General features: G+C 40.0%; 1 protein-coding gene across 2 annotated transcripts in view; it reads right to left on the bottom strand.

The window, feature by feature from the left end:
* LOC134540213 (titin homolog) overlaps positions 1-14979 on the bottom strand; it is a 134038-nt gene extending 119059 nt beyond the window's left edge. Inside the window, exon 1 of one of the 2 annotated variants that reach the window (XM_063382804.1) lies at positions 13483-14979. In XM_063382804.1, coding sequence (XP_063238874.1) covers positions 13483-14888 — 1406 coding nt within the window. In that variant the 5' untranslated portion in view covers positions 14889-14979. The remainder of the gene's footprint in view (positions 1-13482) is intronic. The other variant, XM_063382805.1, reaches the window with a different exon arrangement.
* Positions 14980-18413: the final 3434 nt, after the last annotated feature.

The following is an 18413-nucleotide window of genomic DNA, read 5'->3' as shown; positions in this document are numbered from 1 at the left end:
CCAGCTGTGATAAAAAAAAATTGGTTCACTGCTTAGTTTACTTTATTAGATAATTGTTGTAAAGGAGTAGAATACAGCGATATTATTACCCTTTTTATTACTACACTGTAAGCATTTCTATCAGTTTTGTGGATGACGCACTTTATCAACTATAATATGTCTTGTAAAGCAACGTAGAGAATTAAAATAAACCTCAAAATTACCAAACACTTGGGAGGGAATGTGATGAAAATGTAAAAATTTTCACCTTAAATGTAAGACGAATACTGGTTAAAAATTGTCCGGGGATCTTAGTAAATATACTAATACCTTCGTAAGTATACAGGAAATGCGTTAGCTATATTTGAAGATAAATTCTACAGAGTGTTAACAAAACCTTATAAAACTCGTACACCACAGCAAAAACACTATTCTTCCTTCCACTGGCATGTTCACAACGGAACACAGAATAGGAAAGTCAGAATATATAATGTAGTTTATGCAAATATCGAGTTTACTGCAAAAACAAAGAATTCTTCCCTTATCAGGGGTACATTATTTGTAATAAATTACGTAATTTGACTATAATTTCAAATAGAACGAAAATCATGAGTGTCAGTTATTCGTGTAAGCTATAACAGTGCTCTAAATACGAAACTCTCTTAAAATCCTGCCAATCAATGACAGTTCACTGGAAGACTGTTGACACCGTTCCATTCGTAACTGCGTGGAGCGGTCCAAAAACGTTTCCCTGTTAGTACTCAGTAGTTATTAACCGTTTCATAATTAGTTAACGAGTATTTAATTGTTCGCCAAAGGATGGCATAGAAATGCATTAATTCTCGCGTGTTGTCGGTTACGTAATGATCCGAGCTACAGGAAACCGAGGAACTGTTTCGCAGACAATGGAGGCGAGTGAGTGTTGAAACCTCGGACTATCGTCGTATCCGCTTTCGGAAACAATCCCGATAAGTGCTTGTTCGCGGTCGCAACAGGCTGTCAGGCGCAGGGAGGGATTGTGAGGGTTTGCGTCCCACGAGCCAGCCTGGCTGACTGACTGGTTTCTGTTTCTAAATCAGGTCCCAGTCCACAACTTCTAACAGACGCTGAGTCGGTCCAGCCTCCGTGCAAACGACACATGACTTCCGCGGCCGTGGTCTTCGAGGCGAGGGTCCTGGGTTCGATCCCCGGCGGGACTCATGTATGAGCACCAGGGGCGTATTCTCCATGAGTGCAATGCATGCAGTGCATGCTCTAAATGAAACTAATATTTTATGGGCATTGTGGCATTGATCACTATCTCGCTTTTTAGTTCTGTAATTGTTTTCTGCTTAAGTTATTCCCTTTTCTTTATAGCTAATCTCGTTCCGTTCACGATTTGTGCGACGTGTGGCAAACAAATGCATTAGCGCTACCTATTGACTACAGCGTGAATGATACTTGTAATAGTTCCTCAGATTGCCGCGGTACGGCGCTGTGGTGTTCTCAACAGCCACTCTCCAGATGTGACGTCACTACCAACTCTCGCGAAGACGGGGTCGCATGCATGCACTAGTTGCTTCTGCATTCACTGATCAGTAACACAGCGCGGCCGCGAACCAGTCCATTTAGTGTCTGTTCAGTCGGTTTTTTTTTTTATTAAATGTTTGGGTTAGAATTATATAACATTCGTAGACACATTTAGTTGTAATTCAACTCTTAATTTTACTATTTTTCCTTTTCACTGCAATCTTAATGTGTGCGGCGTGGGTGCTTGTCGCAGCTTGTGTTAAGCTTATGTGTCACGTGGGAGGTTGCAGGTGCTTGAAGGTGACATTTTATTCAGCATGAACAGGAGTAGATTGTGTGATGGTTAGTGATTTAGTGATAAGTTTACAATTAAGTTTGTTGTAAAATTGTAGTTTTGCAAGATGAATAACTGTAAAAATGACGTCGTAGAGACTATTTTTAATAAACCTTTTCAATCATGTTCATTTGATGAAAAGTTAGAAATCGTTAAAAACGGGCGCCCGACGCCAGCGCTTAGTAATCTAAAAACAGATAACAAAACTAAAAATTTTGTACGGACATTTAATCCTGAGCTTTATAACAAAATTGTGTGGTTATGTGGCAGTGAAACATTAACAAAACTCTTCTGTTGGCCATGTTTGTTGCTTGCAAATGAAAAATCACCCTGGAACAGTAAAGACCGGGGTTATTCATATCTTAATAATTTGCACACGGCAATTTCAAGGCATGAAAAGTCAGTCTCTCATATACATGCGTGGATATCGCTCGGTACATTCGGCAAAAGTAGGGGTGACTTGCAACTGGATTCACAGAAACGTGCAAGCATTTTAAAACACAATGAAACTGTAAAACAGAATCGGGAAATACTGAAGAGACTGACTGCAGCTACATGCTTTTTAGGGCAACAGGAACTGTCATTTCGAGGACACAGGGAAAACAGTGATTTTAACAATCGAGGCAATAATGTAGAGCTAGTTCATTTGTTGGCTGAGTTTGACGACAAATTGAGAGTCCACTTGTCTACAAGCTCTGTGTTCACTGGATTATCACCAATAATTCAAAATGATTTAATTCAAAGTATCAATGATGTAATGATTTCGGAAATAAAAAATGAGATTAAAGAAGCAACGTTTGTTGCTATTTTGCTTGACGAAACATGTGATGTAACAAATTTTTCACAGTTATCAACAGTGTTAAGATATGTGTACAAGGGGCAAGTATACGAAAGGTTCGTAGGCTTTTATGATGTCAGTGGAGACAGGTCAGCAGAGGCACTAGCAAAACTTGCAATAGACACTCTTGAAGTATTTCAATGTAAGGACAAACTGGTCGCGCAGACATATGATGGTGCGGCGGTCATGGCCGGACATTTGAATGGTGTGCAGGCAAAAGTTAGAGAAGTGATTCCTCATGCTGTATTTGTACATTGTTACGCCCACAAGTTGAATTTGGTGTTATCGCAAGCAGTTTCATGTATAAGTGCATGTAGAGTGTTTTTTGCTAACCTTAGCGGCTTTGTCAGTTTTTTTGTCCATTCCTCAAAAAGAACCAATTTATTAGACACTATAGTGCAGAAGAGATTTCCTAAACTTGCACCGACAAGATGGAGTTATTCAAGTCGCTTAGTTCAGACTGTCGCTGATCATAAAGTAGAACTTGAAGAACTGTACGAGCACATTTTAGAAAATCCGGAAGACTGGGCCACAACTGCTATTAACGAAGCTCGTGGATTTCTTATGATGTTACGGGATTTTCAGTTCAACTTCTTGTTGTGTGTATTTGGAGAGTTATTTTCGTTGACAGATGTTACATTTAACATTGTGCAGTCAAAATACTTAAACATTACATTTTGCAGCAAAGAAGTTGAAGCTCTGAAGGATAAGCTAAACACAAAGAGAAATTGCGGTTTTGATAAAATATGGTTGAAAACTGAAACCGTATCTGACTGTGAGCCTGCAAGGAAGAAAAGAAAAGGAAACTGCTCAGAAGCCACTGTAAAGGACGATTTTAGGAGGATGTACCTTGAGATTTTGGACACAGTAATCATGCAGCTGAATATTCGGTTTCAATCGTTGCATGATTTGAAGTTCATTGAAATGTTTGATTCAAAAAAATTCTCAACATTTTCAGATGTTTTCCCCGAGGAGGCATTTCAAAAATTAAGGACACTCTATGGAAAATTTTTTGATATTGTTAGGCTGAAATCTGAATTGAGTGCTATGTTTACATGTAAACATTTTGAGGGAAAGACAGTGCAAGAAATGCACCATTTCCTGTATCAAAATGAACTCCAAAGTGGACTTCCAGAACTCTATAAACTGTGTGTAATGGTTTCAACTATTCCTGCTACATCGTCATCCGTAGAACGTTCGTTTTCTGCACTAAGACGAATAAAATCATTCACAAGAAATGCGCAAGGACAAAGTCGTTTGTCTGCACTCTCCATCATGTCCATAGAAAAAGATCTGTTGGTGCAGATGAAAGCCCGCAACTCGTTTTTCGACGAAGTCACGGAGCAGTTCTGCAGGAAAAACCGCAGAGCCGAGTTCCATTATAAGTAAATACATGGTGAGTGACAATTTGATATCTTTGTTAATTCTTCTCTCTAAGTTTATCACAAAAAATTTAATGTTGTTACCAGTTTTATGTTTAATTATTTTTTCAAAAAACTGCCTAAACAGCACCATTTTGCTCCCTGAAAACCAAAATTTTCCGGGAGAGGGCCCCCGGAGCCCCCTTCTTCCGGGGGGGGGGGTGTGTTTGGATGTATTCTATATTGCATGCGTTACCAAATTTGTCAGGATACGCCCCTGATGAGCACCGAGCCTGTTCCCTGGCGGCGCACAGCCGTGAGCTCGGCCTCTTGACAATGTTTCACTTTCAGTTCGCGGCCCTGGCATTTTCACCTTCACGGAGGCCCTCCCATCCCCATTTTGAAAAAAAATTAACTCTTTCAAACAAAATTTGAAGTCAACCTGGAACTTTAAAGATTAGTTAATTGTTTAGCTAATGTATCTCAAGGAATGTTGATCTTCTTTTCTGATGTATTATCTTCAGGTCGGTTTCATAGGTTCTTAAAATCGAATTCCGGTGGAATCACGTAATTACAAGTGGAAATAAAATATTTGAAAGTTTTTACAATATGAAATCATGAATTGAAATTTATGTTAACGAGCACTTTAATTTACTTACATGCTAATGAAATTTTGATTTTCCTTTTCCCAACTATGTAATTATTTTATAAAGAACAAGCTGGACAAACAGTAAAATAAAAATGAAAAACATCTGCGCGGGGTCCTGGGTGATTGTCCGGCTTGCAACCCCCCCCCCTCCCCCCTAGGGTTCCAGCAACTGCGCAGAAAGTTGCTTACGAACTATCCAGGGATCGTACATTTACAACCATCTCAGTAAATTTAGGGACACTGATTTCAACTACTTTAGACACGAAAAAAAAATTTTTTTTGGTATATTAACAAAACATTAAAAAAAACTGGATGTCTACAACGAAATGTACAACTCAGAAGTCGAAATATGGCGTAGTTTCTACGGAAATTCAGATTTTTAAATCATGAATAGCTCTGTGTTTATTTGAGTTAAAGTCTTTGTTGAGAAGTAATTAAATTTAGTTTAATTTTTATAGTATATCTCTACTAGTGACATTTGCTGGCGCTTCTATCGCGGTATCTCCGATATGAACTGGCCGTCCAGTTTTTTTTTCTGCTCATAAGGCAACTATTGGATTGAACTGTTACTACAACATTTGATGACGGAGAAATAACGAAAAAGGTGTAATGAAAGGTTCTTGAAGGCTTCCAAAAATCTCTACAGGAAGTTTCATGCCGAAAGATTATTCCAAAAACACATGTTATATTACCCATTTTCAATCTTCTAAAAATAAAGTTAAAAAAAAAAAATTGGTTGTCTGTAAAGTCGGTTTACGAACGATTGTTAAACGTGACAACGTCATAACAAAACATTGATGAAATGATTGCATACTTTTATGAATAAAATTGAATCATTGTTATTGAATTATCACTATTTTGTATGGATACAAAGAAGGAGTGAAATTAAATCTACAATTTAATTGATAAATTTACTTTTATTTGCACTCATTAATTAAAATATGTTTATTACTTTAACGAAAAGATTATTTTAACTATAACTTTTATCATTGGCGTAGCTGTGTTCATAAAGTTGGGGGGGACAAATAATGATTTTGATGTCATGTAAACCCATTCCCCTCTTACTAAGACGGGGGGTTCGGGGGTCCTCCACCGGAAAATTTTGATTTTAAAATTGCAAAATAGCGCTTTTTAAGCATTTTTTGTATCTAACCATTGGGTACATGGATGTTAAAATTATTATTGTTTCCTTAAGATAAAATTTTATGAGTGCATAATTTACAAATAAAGTTTGGCAGAATGGAATTAAATAGTATTATTTTACAGTCATAATGATATTTTTATAATTTTTTTCTACAACTTATTGATTTAAGATATTTTTAATATAAAATTTAAAAAAAAAAAACATGTACACATGGAAATATGGAAACAAATTGTTTATAATTCATAAACTTTGCCTTCTTATCCACTTAATAGGCTACATCTTATGTCATGACTACTTTGACTGATTAGCCCTACACATTTAAAATCTCCAGCACACGTCACTATTCGATACCTTAAATAACACCGCATATATTTGTTTGTATTAAAGTCTTTCTGCTGTACTACCGACTGCCTGTAGCTCGTTATCGTTTACCAAACACATGTCCCCGTCTCTCATTCTTAATTATAAATTGAGACCCGATGACGTTTAAATCAAGTACGTCCAGCTCATGTTGATGAGCATGTAGTACAGCTACATGGTTAAGTCTTGCCTGTGTCATAGTTGATCTAAAAAATTAAATTTAATGGTAATTACTTTCCGACACATGAAAGTACAAAAACAATATTTATTAAAGCCAAATAATTTTGTTAAGGTTTCACTAAAAAATCAAACATACCTACCTGAGATAATGTTTAAACCTTCGTAGAGAGCTGAAACTTCTTTCAGCTTAACAAGAGCTGGGTACAACAAGCAGCAATCTCAAAACCACTTCTATATTTGAAAACAGCTGCCTAAATTCTAGCACAGAGTTCAATAGTATTTTTGATACATCCTTAACAGATTTTGGCTTATGCTTCTTCAAAAATAGTTCAACTTCAGTCTTCAGTAACTGAGAATTCACTTCTGGATAACTTGCTAGCTCGTCACAAATTTCTCCGAGCAAACAGTCTTCCAGCTTCTGCATTTTCTTTACGCCTTCTTGGTTGAATCTGGAATGCAGCCCACTAACAGCAGAATCGACCATCATGAAGAACTCTCTGCGGAAATATTGATCAACGGTTGTTGCTTCAAAAGCATCTGCTGGCCCAGTGAAACGTTTCGGTGGTTTCCTTTGTCTTGGTAACTGCAACTCTTTCAAGTTGTGCTCTGTAGTAAAACTGTTTACCTCAGTAAGTATATTTTGAAATTCCACTTCAGATCTCATTTTGCTGATTGAGTCTTCTATCAGAGTAACTGCTTCCATCATTCCACTAACAGTCTGCATAATTTCCACATCCGAAATTCGGATGACCCCACTGAGAAACGAACCAGGTTACTTACTTATAATAACAGCATTTTTAAGAAAAGGACAACTTTTTATTTACATGAATACTTGTTCTGTTAGTAGAATTGTTTATGTATGCATAGCCGTTAAATAGGTTATTACATTTGTGTGGACTTTATAAAAAGAAACATTTTTATTTCAATGTTTACAAATCCTTAAGTCAAACTTTTAACTTTATCTCTTTTATGTTTAAGGATGAGTTACTACCAGCAAGGGACAGAAACTTAAGACTACAAATTATAAAATTACAGTTAAGAGTTAAGTGTTAAATGTAATGGTTTAGTTGTAATTCAAAACCGCCTCCTACCCCCCTCCCCCAAAACACACACTTGTTCTTGCCACTTTATTACAAAGAGAATAATTAATAATCAATTTTATAATGTGTTGTACCACCAGAATTTTTCTCATGATAGATTGTTACTCACCTCAGTTCCACTTATTACTGGTTCACTTCCGTTCGACGAAGTTTCAGCATGAGCATCTTCACACTGTCTTTTGGCTATTGAAAAATATGCTAAAACGGTTTTTCGTCTTTTCATTGTCGATAAAATGAAATGCTAATGCACACATAAGTAGTTTAACTCTACATCTACAACTCTCTGGTCTACTGCTCAACACATGTTTCTACACCACTACTCCTAACACCCAAAACGACTACAAAATACCGAAATACTTAAGGTTATTCAAGGAATGTGAAAATACACTCACAGACGATAAGTATAGGTGTACCCGGTACCCGATTCGCTTAAAATTGCTTAGATTATTTATTTATTCAAATAGCATAACAGTAATGCGGAATAATGTTATAAAATAAAAATATCACGGTCTAGAAAGTTGGGGGGGACAGTCCCCTCCACCCAAAAAGTTCAGGGGGACACGTCCCCCCTGTCCCCCCTGGTTCCTACGTCCTTGACTTTTATACATGTTTGCTATTTAACTTCTTCCAATCTGTGTTATTCTGTTAAGGATAGTACGATGATAGGAAAAGTAGGAAACGAATGGGAGTGTTTCAAGTTTAATGCGCCTCGAAAAAAAGTCAAAATCGATGTTTGTTCCAATCGAGTGGAAGAGAGATAGATGCGGCGCAAGCGTACAATGAGCGTAGCGGGACACAGCGTAACGGGACAATGTGCGTAACGGGACACTTTTTCGTGCGTGCAGCCGGCGTTCATCGATTTATTAGACGTTGTCACGTCAAAAATGAAATACGGAAACATAACCATCTATCTATCCTCAGTGTATTTTTTGAATTCTTTTCGTTACAGAGCCTCGCCTACCTGGGCACACACACGGTGTGCAGAGCTTCAAAACAAACCACGCCATTTGGAAACCACTCAAGATACCCGAGCGGTGTCTGTTTATAAAAAAAACATTTAGGAATGTGCTCATGGCGGATGGGTGGTTCTTTTCCCGTGCTTCGTTTTTAAACATATTTTTAGGAGAGTGAAAAAGACTAAAACACGTGTTTTCAGAGTAGATTTCAGAGATGAAACGCCAGGTACAGATTATTGATAGCGCCTAAAAGAATTGCATTTCAACATAGTCCTTATTTCTCCGCCTTATAATGTTATGGTTAACGCTCAATTTTCATAGTTTTCCAATGCAAGAAGAGAAGACTGCACGCCCTTCAGAGTCGTTTGCTTAGAAGCGATACCGCGTTAGAAACCCTAGCATGCGTCACACTTATCATCACATCTCACTAACACAAATACACCCTTTAGTAGACGGGCCCCTTAAAATAAACTACTTAAATATATAAAGTTATATGTGTGAACGGGTAGGCGCCTCATATATCACGTCATGATTTTGTATTTACGTTAATCACAAACTTGTACACTATTCCTATAGAATAACTTTCACAAAATGAAAAAATACGTGCATTTACACTTTTTTTGCATAAATAACACATTCAGTTAATTTTTTAGTGTTTAGGGGGCGTACAAATAAGAATTAAATGGGTTACAGAACTGAAACATTGTAGTTTTAAAGGTAATGATATTGGCTACTTCATGATACATGTTTGCATTTCTATTTCAAAAGCTTATTTTTATTTTGCTTCGCTGTCAAAGTCCTCACAAATTTAAGAGGTTTGTAGTAAAGCCAGGTAAAACTAACTAAAAATTTCAGAAAGAAATTACAACAATATCTTAAAGTAGCCCAGTAGCATTGCCGTTATACCAAACATATTTGAGTACTGTTTTACATTTTATTACTTCTTAGTTGTACGCCCCACATATGTTAACAAATTTAAATTTTGACAGCTAATTATTCAAGCACGTAGGCAATGTGAATATTTTTTATTTCGAGAAAGTTAAAACATTGAAACAGTGTACAGGTTCCTCGGTGTTTGAAGGTCCTGGAACGAGAGGCACCGTGTGTAGCTGCGAGCCTAACATTGGCGCTGTGACGTGTCTCCACGCAGGTGGGCGTGCCTGCCTGGAAGACGCCTCCCACAGCCCCCTTCCAGTCACCTTCCAGCCACCTTCCAGCACCTTCCAGGCACCTTCCAGTCCCCTTCCAGCCTCTTCCAGGCACCTTCCAGCCACCTTCCAGCCCCCTTCCAGCCCCCTTACAGCCTCTTCCAGGCACCTTCCAGTCCCCTTCCAGACCCCTTCCTAGCGAGACAGCTGGACAGCAGGCGGCGTGACGTCACTAACTGTTCCAGCCCCGGGGATTTCAACAGCGCGCTTCAAACTGTTCAACAGATTGTCTTCCGGAGCTGAAGTCACGGCGGCGCGACATATTTATCAAACTGTTGCGTTGTCACCCGAGTTGCCAGAAGAAGAAAAAAACATTCCAAGTAGAATCCTTCTAGCACCACGCATGCGAGAGCCTTCAATGTGTAAAGGTTTTTAGATTTCGACATCAAATATAACGTTCGTTCAGGAAAAAAATATGACTGCGCGTAAACACGTTTCAAAGATATCACAGGTATTATGTTATATATATATATATATATACACACATACATACACATATACACATACATACACATATACATATACATACATACATACACACACAAACACACACACACACACACCTAACCTCTTAACAATTTTGGAATTTACAATTTTCAGACTTAGTCGACCACATAGACAAGCAAGCGTCGAACATTAATATTAAAGCATTTCCATAATTTTTCGACGCTGGAAATACTCTTTAAATCCCAAAATAGCTACATAAAGTCCCATGTGTGTACTTATTTTTAAATAAACGTCTGGATTATTTTGAATCATTAAAAAAAATTATTTCAAACAAAACAAAATGCATTCACATTTCTGAGTGTCAGTTGAAAACTACATCTTTCCTTTTCCTTTAATAGTGTTTAAAAAAAAAGTCATCAAAAGACATGCCTTGTTGTAATAAAACTATTCTCAAATAGCTTTTCATTGTAAATTTTTATTCTACCCGTCAAACACAACCGAAGTCAAAAATTGTAATTGTTGAACTCAAAATCTTAATATAAAAAGTTGATTTGACCAAACTGTGTGTTCAAGCGAACGTTATGCGGCATTAGTCATAATTCATTAGGAATGATAACTTATCTCACTGCGACGGAATACGAGAGTAAAGAATTATGTCGCGCAACGAACCAATCCAATAATGACAATGAGAAATATTCCATACGACAGGCTAAAAAAAAGGGGGGGGGGGGGAAATTTAATGTATTCCATATATCTCCTGATCACTCTAGGATAATATTTATACTCAAAGAGAATAATTGTATCGTTTGTAATTTATTATAATTTTATTCATTCTGAGGTGTAACTGGAAGATGTTGATAAGCTAGCGATCGGATTTATAGTGTGTTCTTACATAAAACACAAAACACCTTACACCATCCGAGTACCGATAGCAATTATTATTGTCCATGGATTTGAAACTCGGTAACTTACCGCTGAGCTGGCACAGAATGTCATTTAAGTCAGCTTGCTGCAACCACACAAACTGAACGGCGCTGAGTGAGTCATCCTTGTTAGCACAAGTGTGTGAAGCAGCGCTGACTATCGTGACAACAAACAAGGGCGTGTCTGGCTCAAAACAACAAGGAATGAAAACAGAGCAGAATAAATTTTAGGATTTCAATATCTTTTATGTGTGAGGAGGATCTTATACTGCTCATAGATGAGACAGTTTGTGTATTTCTTAAAAAGTTCCTTTCAGGGTTTCTTGAATACCAACAACTAACCTGTTAAAAAGATTTTTTTGAAATTTGTTATTTGTATATATTTTTTCCAGTTCAATATTCTTACCACTTCGGGACAACTGTCCCTTTTTTCGACCACACTGGGTGCATTATTGGCCAGAAATAAAAACATGAAAAAAATAAGAGCATGGCCTTTTTATGGTGCTTATATCACTGTCAGTTATGTATACAAGCATTTATTCGAACTGCCCTATTCAGCACAAAAATATTTTCAGACAGTAAACTTATAAATTAAGATTTATTTAAAAAAAATTAAATTGTGGGTGGATCTGGTTATTGTTACGTGAATAATTATAACGCTGAGTGTGTGGTTATTTTAGACGATGCAATGAAAAAACAATAAAAATACACAAAAAGTAACAATATTTAAAAAAAGTAATTATATTTAGCTCACTACACAAAATACGTAAATTTTAAGTTAACCTGGCTAGTTGTATTTCAGATAGTTTTTAATTGGTTGTGTATCAGCCATCTTGCTGCAGATCTAACTTTCATTTCACGCAGTTGTTATAAGCATTTCTTTCCAGGAATTCTCCTGCGATTATAGCTTCAAAGGTAATACCTAACTTGGCCATCATCATATTACGTTACGTAACTTGTGAGAGGTAGTCTGGTGACGTGAACAGAACCACAAAGTCGCGAAACAAGTCAAGTGGGAAATTAATATTGTTACCGCACCTTTAATGAATAACTGTTATTTATGAGTTGACCGATTACCACTCTGTAGGCTGTCGCTAACAAACATTTACAGATGTTACGATCCGATCCATAAATTATCCCAATATTTGTTTGTTTTACTATTTTTTTACGTTTGAGGTTATCCAGAAATTCTTTAAATAATTATCAAAGGTAATTAACTATTATGTTTGTCTAAAATAGACAAATTTTTAATTAAAATTAGTTTCTCCGTAATAAAACCAGGGTAAAACTTCATGGTAAAGCGTGGTCACTATTCCAGCAAATGTTAGTTTGGTTTGAAAAATTCGCTCTCAGAAGCTTTAAACTTAATTTCTGAAAATCAGAAATTCTCTCAAACTACATCTGAAACTTGACAGGACACTTTGTGTATCGCTGGTTGCTGTTAGATCACTGGATGTCGTTAACCCCTCCACCAGACAAAATAATAAGATTCCTTAAAATGGAGCTCTCCCCTACAGCTTGAATTTCTAATAATTTATTTACATGTATATAATTTGAGTTTAAATTTTGAATCTGACATTAAGTTACCAGGAAGAAAAAGAAAATCGCAACTGTTAGTTAAAAACTCATCTAAATAGCTTATGTTAATTTTGTTACATGTATCATCATAGTTGACAAACGTGAAATATTTTCTGTGCAAGTATCAGTATACCCTGATGAGCTTCGACAACTGATATTTTATGTTTGAAGAAATATGAGAATGAGTACAAAGTAGGTACGTATCTCAACATAATTGACAGACATGAAATATTTTCTTTGGAAGTATCGGTATACCCTAATGAGCTTCGACAACTGATATCTTATATTTGAAGAAATATGAGAATGAGTACAAAGTAGGTACGTCTCACAACATAATTGACATATGTGAAATATTTTTGTACAAGTATTGGTATACCCTGACGAGCTTCGACAACTGATATTTTATGTTTGAAGAAATATGAGAATGAGTACAAAGTAGGTACGTATCTCAACATAATTGACAGACATGAAATATTTTCTGTGCAAGTATCGGTATACCCTAATGAGCTTCGACAACTGATATCTTATATTTGAAGAAATATGAGAATGAAGTAGGTATGTATCACAACATAATTGACATATGTGAAATATTTTTTGTGCAAGTATTGGTATACCCTGACGAGCTTCGACAACTGATATTTTATGTTTGAAGAAATTTGTGAATGAGCACAAAGTAGGTATCTCAATATGATTGACAGACGTAAAATATTTTCTGCGCAAGTATCGGTATACCCTGATGAGCTTCGACAACTGATATCTTATATTTGAAGAAATATGAGAATGAGTACAAAGTAGGTACGTATCTCAACATGATTCACATACGTGAAATAAAAACTGGCGGGGATCACTCCATCTTGAGGAGGTCGCCTCAGACCTGCACCAGCCAACCCAAGAAGCGGTGGAGCCCAGCACTCACCCGCACGTGCAGATCTCGCAGATGCACATCTCCTTGCACTGGGTCGTCAGCTGCCCCAGGCGGTCCTTGTCCCGGCCGGCCTTCGACGTCGTCTTCTTGGTCGTCGTCGACGTAGTCGACGCCTTCGTTGAGGTGCGGCTGTCGCTCTGCGCCGTCGACGACTCCACCACGAAGGTCTGGTCCAGGACGTTGCTGGAGGAGCCGGTCTCCTGTTGCTGGACACTGGAGGAGCTGGCCAGCTGTTGCTGGACACCCGAGGAGCTGGTCTGGTGTTGCTGGACACCCGAGGAGCTGGCCAGCTGTTGCTGGACACTTGCTGAGCTGGTCCCCTGTTGCTGGACACTTGATGAGCTGATCTGGTGTTGCTGGACACTTGAGGAGCTGGTCTGGTGTTGCTGGACACTTGAGGAGCTGGTCTGGTGTTGCTGGACACTTGAAGAGCTGGTCTGGTGCTGCTGGACACCCAAGGAGCTGTCCATCTGTTGCTGGACACTCGAGGAGTTGGCCAGCTGTTGCTGAACACTTGAGGAGCTGGTCTCCTGTTGCTGGACACTTGAGGAGCTGGTCTGGTGTTGCTGGACACTTGAAGAGCTGGTCTGGTGTTGCTGGACACTTGAAGAGCTGGTCTGGTGTTGCTGGACACTTGAAGAGCCGGCCGGCTGTTGCTGGACACTCGAGGAGCCGGCCAGCTGTTGCTGGACACCTGAGGAGCCAGACAGCTCCTGCTGGAAGCTGCCGGAACCAGACAGCTCCTGCTGGTAGCTGGAGCTGGTGGTGGTCGTGGTGTGGTGCTCCACCGTCTCGCTGACCACCTGCTCGCGGGAGGAGCTCTCCACGACGCTGTAGCTCTCGCTGACGAGGCCGCCGGCGGGGACTACGGTCGAGCTGTGCGCGTCGTCCGTCACAGTCGACCCCTGGGTGTCACCGCGGCGCAGGACCCTGGTCGCCGGGACAGGCCCGGAGGACCCGCGGGTCTCCTGGCGCGACGACGAGCTGAAGCTCTCGCCCGACCCCCGCACCAGCTCCTCGGCGGCGCGCGAGATCACCTCCTCCTCGATGAAGGCCTGCACCAGCACGGCCGTGGAGGACCGCGACCGCACGACGCCGTCGGCCGCCGCGGAGGACACGGTCCTCACCACCTCGACCACCGGCGCGTCCAGCACGAAGGTGGCGTCCAGCACCGCGCCGCCCGCCTGGGAGCCGCTGGACTCGGCGCCGGAGGAGGGCCCGGCCCTCTGGGTCGAGGACTGCTTGGACCTGCTGGAGGAGGACTGCTGGAGGCCCCTGGTGAGGCTGGACTTGTCGGAGGACACCGTCGTCCTGAAGGCGGCGCCCTTGGACGCGCCCGGCGCAGGCGCCGTCGTCTTGGCCTTGCCGGCCGTCGCTCCCTTCTTCGTGACCGTCATGCCGCGGCGACGGTCGCTCGGCTACTGAGCGGCGCGACGAGGCGGCCTCGCGGGGTCACGTGGTCTCGCGCCGCGGCCCAATGGCGGCGCCGCTCTCTCGCTCGCCGCCGGCCTTATACAGTGCTGGCGCGGCGCGTGACGTCACGGCCCGCCTGCCCGGACCTGTCCGGACCTGCCTCCGCCTGGCCGCCTCCGCGCGCCCGCTGGCTTCTGGGTCGTGGCCGCGTCTGCGGCGAACAACTCCATGATCCTCTATGTGCTTGTGCAGATCACACCTGCTGATTGGCTACTAACTCGTGACACGTGTTGACTGGGAAGCTTGTGGTTCGATACTTCTTCTGTCGAACGTTTGCCATTGCTCCAGAGTCCTTCAGATAAACTGTGGCCCAATCACTGAAGCAGCAAGGAAGGCAAATGTATTTGGATTCTAGCCTATCGCTAAATGAACACGCGAATTTTTCAGGTCTCTACCAGTAGGTAAATGCTCCCTGATGATGGTGACTGCAATGTCGACCGAAACGTCGGTGAACTATCCGCCAAAGACGTCGGCTACAACCCCACAAGCCAAGCCACTTCAGACAACGGCCGTGAAAGCCTGCGAACAAAATTTGATTTGATTAACACCAAATCGCAGACAAAACCGGGAGAGTTACTTTTCTATACCCCCCTTCAAATTCCTGCCCCAACAGACGCGACAAAATCATTCTAAAATTTTGACGTGAATAAGGATGGGATGTGCAGTAAAGATTTCCAACATTTTACAGTTTGAAAAACGTGTCAACTACCCACACAAGACGCCTACGTTCATGCTTAAAAGTCGTTATAAAAACCGCTCTTATAATGATTTTAAACTCTAAACTACCAGTTAACGAACAGCCTTTGGTAGAAAAAAAAACTTGTGAGCGACTATGTTAGTAGTCTCCAGAGATGTGTAACATTTAAACTCGGTAACCAGCAAATTCGTGTGTTCTCATGTTGCAAGTACTCATATAATACGAAACTCGGACACGAATTTTAAATTATAATTCTTTAAAATAATGACGAGCGTAATAAATATAGACGTAAATTATGTTTTCAACTACTTTTTTTAATGCGAATCACACGTAGTTTCCGCACACGTCGCTTCAATTCGTTACCGGAGCATCTACGTCGACTACTGAATCATTCCTTTTTCAGAACAAAATTTTAAACTATATAATGAAACGGTTCCGATAAAAGGTAAAGTGATTTGAAGAAATACTAACCCCGGCTTTGGATCTTATTTTCGACAAGGAATTTTATTAAAATACTACCCATATTGATAAAATTCATTAGTAGAGACCTGAAAAATTCGCGGGTTCATTTCGCGATAGGCTAGAATCAAAATAATTTGTCTTCCTTGCTGCTTCAGTGATTGCGCCACAGTTTATCTGAAGGACTCTGGACCAATGAAAAACGTTCGACAGAAGAAGTATCGAATCACAAGCTTCCCAGTTAACAAGTGCCACGAGTTAGTAGCCAATCAGCAGGTGTAATCTGCACAAGTACATAGAGGATCATTCAGTCTATTCTAGAGGTAATTAAAATCGCGAATTTTTCCGTTCCCTATTCATTACACAGTTAATAATATAAAGTTTATTTTTGGCTTTGTGGTAGGGGCAAGCATTTTTCGCGAATTAATCTGAACTCATATTAGACTGCAACAACGTACACCCACACCATCTGTTTCTTCCTTTTGATTGGCGGCCGTCTGCGAGAGAAGTCGTTGCCTTATTTGACCGGGCCACTCATGACGCGTTTGCTTCCGCGCTCAATTACTGTGATTGGTCTTGTAACAATCGACATGTATCTGAAATAAAGAGACCCAATCAGGAAACACAGACGATGCTACAGTGTTTTAAATTTCAGTTAGTCGAGGAATCTTGTCGCGAAATATGCATTACCCTACTTTGTGAGCTTTAGTTCGTGCATTCCGCCAAAGATGGCAGCACCATGGTTACACATTTCCGTCCAATGCGACTTCCGTTCCATTCACGTAATTACTCCCACCAAATGACGCAGACCGTGATCTAAGATGTTACACATAAAAAAAAATATTATGGCTAGAGACCGGAACATTCGTGTTTTCAAAGACCTCTAGGATAGACTCCATGATCCTCTATGTACTTGTGCAGATTACACCTGCTGATTGGCTACTAACTCGTGACACGTGTTAACTGGGAAGCTTGTGATTCGATACTTCTTTTGTCGAACGTTTTTCATTGGTCCAGAGTCCTTCAGATAAACTGTGGCCTAATCACTGAATCAGCAAGGAACGTAAATGTATTTGGATTCTAGCCTATCGCGAAATGAATCCGCGAATTTTTCAAGTCTCTAATTATGGCCTAGGTAGCATTTTACAGGACCATACCAATATATACGAGTTATCAATCTAATCGGCTTGCTCCTGAATCTTCCGCAATTTGGCAGACTGCTAATGATGTAAGTTACTCTGTCGTTGCTCTAATAGAGCCCTGAGTCCTTCAGGCCACGCCAGATCAGAGCATCCAGCGTGCAACATACTTACAGATGAATTTTTACTTACGTTTATTTATTTTCGTAAGTGTGAGACGTCGCGTTTTACTTTTTGACTTTCAAAAGGACACACACAACCCCATAAACCCACACACATCCCCCACACACAACTCCCACAAACCCCCACACACCCTCACACAACCACACACACCCTCGCACACCTCCACACACCTCCAAATACCCCCACACACTCCAACAAACCCAACAACCCCACACCACAAACCCCCAACCCCCCACACAAACACAAATCTGTGTTTCTCAAAAACAGTTCTAACTATTGCCATTAAATTTTAAGAAATACTTGTTCCCACAGGCAAGAAGTCTAACTTATTAAGTCCCATTTATATTCAGGGGAAAATACCGCTGCACCCATCGTTATAAAAGTGAATTTTAACTTAAACATAACAGAGTTTAGAGATTAGAAATAAAGTATATGTGTACATGTAAGGGAAACTCATAACAGAAAAACAAACATTTAGTTTATTTTCCTAAAAAAATGTTATTTAAATTATTTCTCGGCTCCAAAAATAATTTTTTTTGACAGTGCAAGATTATAAACAGAAGAAAACGCATAACCTTTAAAAAAAAATTTTAATAAGAGACTTTCTGAATTTTAAGAGAATTTTCAAGGTATTGCTACGTGTGTAAAGTATCGTGTAGAGTTTGTAATAAATAGGGACCGGAGAAATTCGCGTGTTCAATGACCTCTAGGATAGACTCCATGATCTCTATGTACTTGTGCAGATTACACCTGCTGATTGGCTACTAACTCGTGACACGTGTTAGTTGGGAAGCTTGTGATTCGATACTTCTTCTGTCAAACGTTTATCATTGGTTCAGAGTCCTTCAGATAAACTGTGGCCCAATCACTGAAGCAGCAAGGAAGGCAAATGTATTTGGATTCTAGCTTATCGCGAAATGAACCCGCGAATTTTTCAGTTGTCTAGTAATAAGTAGATCCCTGACAAAATT

This window comes from Bacillus rossius, chromosome 16 (assembly GCF_032445375.1).
Source record: "Bacillus rossius redtenbacheri isolate Brsri chromosome 16, Brsri_v3, whole genome shotgun sequence".
In the NCBI taxonomy this organism is placed as follows: Eukaryota; Metazoa; Arthropoda; class Insecta; order Phasmatodea; family Bacillidae; genus Bacillus; species Bacillus rossius.
Note: the sequence above shows the minus strand (reverse complement) of the source record. Positions and strands in the feature narration are given on the sequence as shown.